At 49.3% G+C, this 10874-nt stretch overlaps 2 protein-coding genes across 2 annotated transcripts; both read right to left on the bottom strand.

Moving 5' to 3' along the window:
* Nucleotides 1-6130: 6130 nt before the first annotated feature.
* On the bottom strand, nucleotides 6131-6832 carry LOC123465589 (interferon beta-3-like). Its single transcript, XM_045165025.1, has one exon. It carries the CDS (start codon nucleotides 6830-6832, stop codon nucleotides 6272-6274), a length of 561 nt encoding a protein of 186 aa, XP_045020960.1. The 3' UTR covers nucleotides 6131-6271.
* Nucleotides 6833-9913: 3081 nt separating this feature from the next.
* LOC112583884 (interferon beta-3) lies at nucleotides 9914-10615 on the bottom strand. Its single transcript, XM_025281455.3, has one exon. The coding sequence runs from the start codon at nucleotides 10613-10615 to the stop codon at nucleotides 10055-10057; it is 561 nt and encodes a 186-aa protein (XP_025137240.2). The 3' UTR covers nucleotides 9914-10054.
* Between the last annotated feature and the right edge of the window lie 259 nt (nucleotides 10616-10874).

Here is a 10874-nt window from a genome sequence, read left to right as displayed (position 1 = left end):
GTTTGAGCAAACTTGGGAGATAGTGAAGGATAGAGAAGCCTGGCATGCTACATTCATGGGGTCACAGACAGTCGGATATAACTAAGCGACTGAACAAAAATATATACACATATATAAATACACACACACTTGTACAATATATATTAAATAAGTACACACATGTGTTGCTACTTTAACATAAAAGGGTAAACAGGAAATGTTTACTTGAATTGCTATCTTATCCTGTATTATTTATTTTCCTGCACCATAAATGTTACCTAATCAGCAGGATAACAGCAAGACTAATTAAGTGACTGTTTGTGGTATTAATAGACTAAGCACAGTAATGTGTCAAACATTTTATATAGTGTTTCATCAATTGCGATTAATTTTATCTCTTAACTCTTTGTGGATACAAAAATTTGTTTTGTTTTGTTTTTTTTGTACTGTGCACACAGCATGTGTGAGATATTTTTTGAAGATCATTTTTAGGAAGACTGTCTTCAACTTTCCATTTCCAATATTTAGAAGATCAGGATGAGGCTGTTGGGCCTGGACCCAAATGGTAGACTCACTCATCACATTTTCTTCAGTCATCCTCAAGTAGTTGCAAGGAACTGCCTAGTCTTCTTTTCTTGTCTCCCTCAGGTAGTAAGAAAACAGCCTGTAATGTGTCTACACTGTGGATATTTTCCTGTAGGCAATGCCTTTGGGGATCAGCTTGAATGTTTCTTTCAAACAGTTGATGATACTGTGAACTATGACTGGCATTCTTGTCATTCTCCCCAAAGCTGAACTTGGAGAAAAAGCATTTGAGTCAGATTGTATTTTAACGAAGTGTCTGCAAGCAAGAACAATACTTGTTCCCCTCGACCCCACCAGAACTTCATTTGGACAAATAGTGCAAACGTGAAATGTGGTCCTATGCCCTGTCAAGTACAAACTAGCACGTGCCATTGGCACTTGCCATCTACCTACAAGGATTCAATCACGTGTTCTTGCAGCTGCTGATTTTTAACACCCCTGGAAAGGAATCTAAGGTGGAAAGCAGAAGTGAGGCATGCTGTGTGCAGCGAAAACTGGCAGAACAAGACTTCAGAAGGTTAGCAATTTTCAGGAGCCCATTTTAAGAACTCAGTTGTTCTTCTATCTCCTCATATCTAGAAAAGCATGGACATCCTTCATGGTGATGACTGCTTCTTGTGACTCCAAGAAACCTGCATGACACTGGCAGAAAACTTCCACAAAAAATAGGCACATGATTACATGTAATGCCCCTTCACCAAAATCACATATATCCCTCTGTGTGTCTTTGGAACAGCTTCTCAGAGCTATCTGATGCGCTGTCTCCTGGGCTGCAGTCCTCATTTTGCCCCCGAGACACTTAACTTTCAACTATCATGTTGTGCATTTTTGAAAGTCAGCACCCTGAACTTATCTCTTCATCCATTCATCACCCAATAGTTTCCCAACTTGCTTGCGATGAGATTCCCATGAGGACAAATCCAGGCCATGGAACGTGAGAGGAAGTGCTCTCACCCTGTATAGTCCTGGCGCTTGGAAACATCCCCTGTGAGCCACCAGACTTCATCTCTTTACTGCCGGGTGTACTAGATCCAAGTACCACAGACAAACGTGGAGTCACATATTGATGATGAAAAAAGCCACAAAACAGGTGGTACCCATGTCCCTGAATCACTCTTTGAATGCGAGCAAACCAGAAGACTCACCTGATACGGAAGGCCTGTATTGTGCTCTTCAGAGAAGGAAAGATAAGTTTCTATTATGATGAAAATCCGCACAATTTATTCTTTATCTCTATAGCACCTAGACTTAACTGAAAAAGATCTCTAAGAACAGAGGATCCTGGAAACCTGTCCATGAGAAAGTAACACTGACCTCTGAGTATAGAAAATACCAGCCCCTCAGACATCAAGAGACCTTTTAAACGATGATCAAAAGATCTTTATACAAGAAAAGACATTCTGTTCTGCTGTCCACACCTGTTCCTGAAAAGTCACGATTTTCATTTCAGTTTTCAGTGCCTGAGGAAGTATGAGTTGCAATTGCTTTGGAACAGGAAGCAAACAATAATGGAATTCATTAGCGAGTGTTACAAATATAGACATCTTTATTGTTGACATTTCTTTGAAGATTCTTACATGAGGGAAAGGCACTTTTAATTTCCACTCTGACAGCCTCTCGGGCAAAGTGGCTGTATTCCAGCTCCCTGATGTAGAGATGGATGCCATGGAAATACTCCCGGGCAGGAAGTCCCAATGAGAACAGCACAGATTGTCTCTTCCATTGGCTCCAGTTGTTTCAGGCTCTGATCCTGGCTACAGAGTAGCACGGCTGTCCTCCGTGGTGAAGAGTTGGAAGCTCTGCTGGAGCCTCAGATAATGGTTGCAGGGGCCCTGAGTCATCTGCATTGGAGTGATCATCTCTCTTTTCCAAGGAAATCTGAAGTCGGCTTTGTCCTTTATGCGCGACTAATGGCGGATCCTTTGCATCTATTTCAAGTGTTTGAAGATTTCTTGTTTTTCTAGCAGGGGACCCATGCACGGTCCAGCGAAGAGAGTGAGCACGGATGCAGCAGAGCATCACTCCTTCCACCAGCAAGTGGATGTGGGTCATAGAGAATGTCAGTAATTCTACAGATGGCCGGCAGGGGGCGCGCGAGCACCGCAAAACGATGAGCCAAGAGCGCTGAGATGGACATGCAGGCCGCCTGCTCCTCCCGGCCACCGCGAGAGCAGGCACACTGTGCTTCGATCGTTTTTTGCCTTCGAATCGCAGTCTTGGGCGAGTTTGCATTGATTCTCGTGGGGCTGCTGAAGAGACAGGATGCAAAGTTTCCACAAAGATTTTATAGGAGCACTGATTCAAGGGTGCGCATATCATTAGCCCTTTGATGGAAAAGGGCTGGTTTCCGCTGTCCTGAGTAGGAAGCCAGAATATTGCATATTCGGAAAGATCGCCTGAGTAATGGGCTTTCTATCCACATGTCAACCCGAACTGGTCATGTTTGAGGAAAAGAACCCCCAAGGCGGCGGTTCTGAGCGAGATGAGGCTGATTTTACAGATTGGCGCTCGCTTCCGGCGCGAGGGAACCCACAGCACAGAGAAAGGCACCGGCCAGCGGTGATGGGATTCTTGGCGATGCGAGGATGGACAGCGTTGTGCCCAAAGTGAAACTAGAGGGGAAGCAAGAGACTACTGGTTGCCGGCTCATACGGGCCGTTAGTGACTAAGTGAAAAACGGTATCCGGAATGAGACAACTAGGTGTGCCATGTTGATGGGGTGTAGGGGGGAGCGTGGCGAACACGCTGGAATCCAGCGTTGACTTGAAGACCATAAGCTGTGGAAGGATGGGAGGGCGTCCTGCACCAGGTGAAATGCGGGGGAGTGGGCGTTGCGCACACGGAGCACGGTGGCTCAGAGACTATTCGCTATGGGACCCTGCTGGGGCGTCCCTCACACGGCCGAATCCCACGGTGGCTAGGAGACGGTTGCTGTGGGATGATGGGAGAGCGTTCGGCACAACGTGGAGCACAGTGGCCGCGATGAGATGACCGGCTTTACCAGGATTGGGGGCGGACTGGGAGCCGGGATGGACGGTGGAATCCCGCGGTGGATCCGACACTCTTCGCTGTGGGACTATGGGAGGGAGTTCGGAACAAAACGAAACACAGTGGCCGCAATGACAGTATCGCCTACCGCGGGCGATTCCCGCGGTGTCGATGAGGCTATTTGCTGTTGAGGTCAAATATACACCTGGCGGTGGGGATGAGACCTTGGGTGATCTGAGCAGTTTGAAGAAAAGTGAACCACCGCGGTGGCGATGGGACTATTGGCGATGGGAAGGCAGGACAGCGATGTTGTGCACAAAGGGGAAACCGGCGGCGGCAGTGAGCCTCTAGGCGATGGGACCACGGGCGGACGTTGGGCATAAAGGGGAACCTGGTGGTGGCTTTGAGAAGAGTGGACGAAAGCGTTGCGGACAACGTGAAAGCCAGCATCGGCGACGAGACGCTGTCTCATCGTATAGACGTATCGGCACAGACGACGTCTACCGGGACTATGCGAGGGCGTTGCTCAGGTAGGGGAGCCTGGAGCTGGCCAGGAGACTATTCCCGATGGCACGATGGGACGGCGTTCTGCACAAAGTGAAACAGGGCGGTGGGATGAGCCCTTGGGCGATGTCCTTGGAGTTGAAGTGCAACACCGCTTTGCCGATGAGCCTGTCTATCGGCGCTGGGACCATGGGAGGTCGTTGGGCAAAAAGGGGAAGTCGGCGGCGGCTAGAAGTCTTGGTTTCCAGAGGATAGACTGCGTTGCGCACAAAACGAACGCCAGCACCCGCGTTGAGATAGACAGCTTGGAGACTACCAGCTTTGGGGCGATGCCTACTGGCGGTGAGACCTTGTCGGAACGTCGCAGACGGAAGAGAACCCGGCGGTGGCTAGCAGAGTATTGCCTATGGCACGATGGGAAGGCGTTGCGAACGGAGTGCATTTCAGCCCTGCAGTAGGGATGAGACCGGACAAACGGGGACCCTGAGATGGCGGTTGAACTACCGATGTTTGCGCTGAGAAGTCGGAGGGCTTGCGGCGAGTGTAAAACAGCGGAGGCGATGAGAATATTGGCGATAGGACGCTGGGGCAGAGTCCTGCACCACGTGAAATGCGGCGGGGGTGGCGGGGGGGTGGGGGGGGTGGGGGTGGGGGTGGGAGGGTGGTTGGAGGTGGGGGGGGTGGAGGTGGGGGGTGTGGGGGTGGGGGCGTGGGGGGGTGTGGGGGTGGGGGGGTGTGGGGGTGGGGGGGTGAGGCTGTTGCAGATAAGACGATTGGAAAGTGTTGCGGACAGACTGAAAGCCGACGAGGAGAGGAGAGGCTGTGGGGCAGCGGGGGCGGCGCGGCGCTCACTGTGGATGCGGCGGTGGCTGAGATTATTCTCAGTCGGACGATGGGCGCGCTTGGTGCTCAAAGTGAAGCACAGCGGAAGCTGGGAGACTATCGTCTATGGGGTGATGGGAGGGCGTTTCTCATACAGGGGAGCCCTGCTTGGCTTTGAGACGCTGAGTCCGCGTTGCGGACAAAGTGAAACGTGACGGTGGCGAAAAACTACTGGTGGTGGTGGGACGGTTGGACAGCTTTGCGACAAAGTTAAACCCGACGGAGGGATGAGACTACCCGACGATGGATGCGTGTGGTCCACACAGGGGAACCTGGACGTGGCGATAATAGAATATTTTCATAATAAAATATACGTATTTTAAATGAAATGTTTTCACGTTTCCAATTTTATAGTAAATTTATAGAAGGTGTTTTAAATCTTAAGCATAGAATATTAAAATATATTTTGTATATAACAGTAGCAATTTATTAAACTTTACTTCAGCTATATTTTCTGTGTACCAAAACAAGTATTTAATATCGTTTTACTTTCTATCTTTAAGGGATGTAAACTTAATATTTTCAAGATGACTTTTCACTTATTTTTACTTGCGTGAATTAGCATCTTTGACAGTTTCTAATGACCCCCAAGACAGTCTTAAGTAATTTTTGACTCATGTTCCTGAGACCTCTTTGTGAGGACTACGTTGTTGGAAGGAAGGGTTGGAGTGTACAAGCAACTGAGGACATTTAGAAGGTCCGAATTTTTCATTTGCTTTAGTAAGAATTTTATAAGTTAAGTGGAATTTGCCCAGATTTTGTTGGCATAAAAAGAAGGCTTACTTTGTAAGACTCTCACATGTAGGGTGGTGTACATTTTCCCCGAATTGAAAAAAAGAAAAGGCAAACCCCCCCCCCACATCATATAGAGGGGCCCTACAGCATGAGCTGTCTGGTACATTTAAAGAAGTGACCCAGAGAAGCGCAGGTAGACTGTATGGGTACATGGAGGGCATGCATAGAACTTGGACATTCCCCACGGCTTCCTTGTATTTTAAATTCCTCAAAGGCAGGGCCAGAAACTCGAGTACTCTGCAGGCTTGTTTTGCAAGGAATGTCTCCAAGGTGCTCTGCAATTTTTACTGTGTGTTGTCACCTAAATCAAGTTGAGATTGAAACTGCCACGTTGACTTTTGTTTCATAAATAATTTATTTCTCACATAAAAGTTGAAATAAATGAATAACGCATAAATCCATTTAAAAATAGCTTAGCCTTTAATGTCCATTGAAATCCAGTGCACTGCACTGTCAGTTACTTTAAGAGCCTCTGCTGGCTGAAGAGTCTCAGCTCAAAGTCACATTGTCCCTTCCCAGAGCCACAGGTGGGAGATGTTCAGTCACGGAGGTAAGCTGTTAGTCTCGTCAGGGAAGAAAAGTTCGTGAGTATTTGCACTTGCACGACTGTCCAGGCACACCTGTTGTACTCCTTGGACTCCAGGTACTGCACGAGGTTGAAGTAGTACTTCTTCAGGTGAAGAACGGTTGTGTCCCCCATGGTGAAGTTTTGCTCCTGCATTATTTCCTTCTGGATTGGCTGCAGACGATTCATCTGCCCATAGAGTTCCACAAGGAGGTCCTCAATGATGGTCTCAGACCAGCCAGTGCTGGAGAAGTCTCTGGTGAGAATATTGACGATCTGCTGGAGCATCTCATAGATGACCAATATGGCATCTTCCTTCCGGAACTGCTGTGCTTGGTTCATCTCCTCAGGGACCTGGAAGTCCATCCTGGCCTCGAGGCAATGTTGAGGCGTTGAAGGTAACTGCCCCAGGAGTTTCTGACACACCGCAGCGCTCCGCCTTTGCTGGAATCGGAGCAAGCTGTAGCTCCCGGAAAGAGCTGTGGTGGAGAAACACAGCAGGAGAACCATCGGGAGGAGGCACCGGTAGGTCATGATGAAAACAGGCACGGGGCTGCCCGTTCTGCTAGTAGATGCTGACGCTGAGTCTTCAAGGGTTTGCAGAGTGAATGGCCTTCCTCCTTGAGTGTGGGCTACTTATATAGGATGGCCCTCGGAGGGGAATTTCCCACTTTCAGTTCTCCCTTTCGGTTTTCCTTTGTCATTTAAATTATTCGTTGCCTCTATAACTTTGGCAGAAAGTGAAGAGGAACTAAAGAGCCTCTTTATGCAAGAGGAGACTGGAGAAGTTGGCTTCAAGCTCAACATTCAGAGAACAAAGGTCATGGCATCATCCCTCCATGGCAAATATATGCGGAAACAGTTGCAGCAGTGTCCGACTTTATTTTGGGGGGCTCCAAAATCACTGCAGATGGTGATTGCAGCCATAAAATTAACAGACGCTTACTCCTTGGAAGGAAAGTTATGACCAACCTATCCCGCGGTGGCTAGGAGACGGTTGCTGTGGGATGATGGGAGAGCGTTCGGCACAACGTGGAGCACAGTGGCCGCGATGAGACGACCGGCTTTACCAGGATTGGGGGGTGGAGTGGGGGCCGGGATGGACGGTGGAATCCCGCGGTGGATCCGACACTCTTCGCTGTGGGACTATGGGAGGGAGTTCGGAACAAAACGAAACACAGTGGCCGCAATGACAGTATCGCCTACCGCGGGCGATTCCCGCGGTGTCGATGAGGCTATTTGCTGTTGAGGTCAAATATACACCTGGCGGTGGGGATGAGACCTTGGGTGATCTGAGCAGTTTGAAGAAAAGTGAACCACCGCGGTGGCGATGGGACTATTGGCGATGGGAAGGCAGGACAGCGATGTTGTGCACAAAGGGGAAACCGGCGGCGGCAGTGAGCCTCTAGGCGATGGGACCACGGGCGGACGTTGGGCATAAAGGGGAACCTGGTGGTGGCTTTGAGAAGAGTGGACGAAAGCGTTGCGGACAACGTGAAAGCCAGCATCGGCGACGAGACGCTGTCTCATCGTATAGACGTATCGGCACAGACGACGTCTACCGGGACTATGCGAGGGCGTTGCTCAGGTAGGGGAGCCTGGAGCTGGCCAGGAGACTATTCCCGATGGCACGATGGGACGGCGTTCTGCACAAAGTGAAACAGGGCGGTGGGATGAGCCCTTGGGCGATGTCCTTGGAGTTGAAGTGCAACACCGCTTTGCCGATGAGCCTGTCTATCGGCGCTGGGACCATGGGAGGTCGTTGGGCAAAAAGGGGAAGTCGGCGGCGGCTAGAAGTCTTGGTTTCCAGAGGATAGACTGCGTTGCGCACAAAACGAACGCCAGCACCCGCGTTGAGATAGACAGCTTGGAGACTACCAGCTTTGGGGCGATGCCTACGGGCGGTGAGACCTTGTCGGAACGTCGCAGACGGAAGAGAACCCGGCGGTGGCTAGCAGAGTATTGCCTATGGCACGATGGGAAGGCGTTGCGAACGGAGTGCATTTCAGCCCTGCAGTAGGGATGAGACCGGACAAACGGGGACCCTGAGATGGCGGTTGAACTACCGATGTTTGCGCTGAGAAGTCGGAGGGCTTGCGGCGAGTGTAAAACAGCGGAGGCGATGAGAATATTGGCGATAGGACGCTGGGGCAGAGTCCTGCACCACGTGAAATGCGGCGGGGGTGGCGGGGGGGTGGGGGGGGGGTGGGGGTGGGGGGGGTGGGAGGGTGGTTGGAGGTGGGGGGGTGGGGGCGTGGAGGGGTGTGGGGGTGGGGGGGTGTGGGGGTGGGGGGGGTGAGGCTGTTGCAGATAAGACGATTGGAAAGTGTTGCGGACAGACTGAAAGCCGACGAGGAGAGGAGAGGCTGTGGGGCAGCGGGGGCGGCGCGGCGCTCACTGTGGATGCGGCGGTGGCTGAGATTATTCTCAGTCGGACGATGGGCGCGCTTGGTGCTCAAAGTGAAGCACAGCGGAAGCTGGGAGACTATCGTCTATGGGGTGATGGGAGGGCGTTTCTCATACAGGGGAGCCCTGCTTGGCTTTGAGACGCTGAGTCCGCGTTGCGGACAAAGTGAAACGTGACGGTGGCGAAAAACTACTGGTGGTGGTGGGACGGTTGGACAGCTTTGCGACAAAGTTAAACCCGACGGAGGGATGAGACTACCCGACGATGGATGCGTGTGGTCCACACAGGGGAACCTGGACGTGGCGATAATAGAATATTTTCATAATAAAATATACGTATTTTAAATGAAATGTTTTCACGTTTCCAATTTTATAGTAAATTTATAGAAGGTGTTTTAAATCTTAAGCATAGAATATTAAAATATATTTTGTATATAACAGTAGCAATTTATTAAACTTTACTTCAGCTATATTTTCTGTGTACCAAAACAAGTATTTAATATCGTTTTACTTTCTATCTTTAAGGGATGTAAACTTAATATTTTCAAGATGACTTTTCACTTATTTTTACTTGCGTGAATTAGCATCTTTGACAGTTTCTAATGACCCCCAAGACAGTCTTAAGTAATTTTTGACTCATGTTCCTGAGACCTCTTTGTGAGGACTACGTTGTTGGAAGGAAGGGTTGGAGTGTACAAGCAACTGAGGACATTTAGAAGGTCCGAATTTTTCATTTGCTTTAGTAAGAATTTTATAAGTTAAGTGGAATTTGCCCAGATTTTGTTGGCACAAAGAAGGCTTACTTTGTAAGGCTCTCACATGTAGGGTGGTGTACATTTTCCCCGAATTGAAAAAAAGAAAAGGCAAACCCCCCCACATCATATAGAGGGGCCCTACAGCATGAGCTGTCTGGTACATTTAAAGAAGTGACCCAGAGAAGCGCAGGTAGACTGTATGGGTACATGGAGGGCATGCATAGAACTTGGACATTCCCCACGGCTTCCTTGTATTTTAAATTCCTCAAAGGCAGGGCCAGAAACTCGAGTACTCTGCAGGCTTGTTTTGCAAGGAATGTCTCCAAGGTGCTCTGCAATTTTTACTGTGTGTTGTCACCTAAATCAAGTTGAGATTGAAACTGCCACGTTGACTTTTGTTTCATAAATAATTTATTTCTCACATAAAAGTTGAAATAAATGAATAACGCATAAATCCATTTAAAAATAGCTTAGCCTTTAATGTCCATTGAAATCCAGTGCACTGCACTGTCAGTTACTTTAAGAGCCTCTGCTGGCTGAAGAGTCTCAGCTCAAAGTCACATTGTCCCTTCCCAGAGCCACAGGTGGGAGATGTTCAGTCACGGAGGTAAGCTGTTAGTCTCGTCAGGGAAGAAAAGTTCGTGAGTATTTGCACTTGCACGACTGTCCAGGCACACCTGTTGTACTCCTTGGACTCCAGGTACTGCACGAGGTTGAAGTAGTACTTCTTCAGGTGAAGAACGGTTGTGTCCCCCATGGTGAAGTTTTGCTCCTGCATTATTTCCTTCTGGATTGGCTGCAGACGATTCATCTGCCCATAGAGTTCCACAAGGAGGTCCTCAATGATGGTCTCAGACCAGCCAGTGCTGGAGAAGTCTCTGGTGAGAATATTGACGATCTGCTGGAGCATCTCATAGATGACCAATATGGCATCTTCCTTCCGGAACTGCTGTGCTTGGTTCATCTCCTCAGGGACCTGGAAGTCCATCCTGGCCTCGAGGCAATGTTGAGGCGTTGAAGGTAACTGCCCCAGGAGTTTCTGACACACCGCAGCGCTCCGCCTTTGCTGGAATCGGAGCAAGCTGTAGCTCCCGGAAAGAGCTGTGGTGGAGAAACACAGCAGGAGAACCATCGGGAGGAGGCACCGGTAGGTCATGATGAAAACAGGCACGGGGCTGCCCGTTCTGCTAGTAGATGCTGACGCTGAGTCTTCAAGGGTTTGCAGAGTGAATGGCCTTCCTCCTTGAGTGTGGGCTACTTATATAGGATGGCCCTCGGAGGGGAATTTCCCACTTTCAGTTCTCCCTTTCGGTTTTCCTTTGTCATTTAAATTATTCGTTGCCTCTATAACTTTGGCAGAAAGTGAAGAGGAACTAAAGAGCCTCTTTATGCAAGAGGAGACTGGAGAAGTTGGC

The sequence above is a fragment of the Bubalus bubalis genome, chromosome 3, assembly GCF_019923935.1.
Source record: "Bubalus bubalis isolate 160015118507 breed Murrah chromosome 3, NDDB_SH_1, whole genome shotgun sequence".
NCBI classification, from domain to species: Eukaryota; Metazoa; Chordata; class Mammalia; order Artiodactyla; family Bovidae; genus Bubalus; species Bubalus bubalis.
The sequence above is the reverse complement of the archived record's forward strand: the minus strand, read 5'-3'. Positions and strand labels throughout refer to the sequence as shown.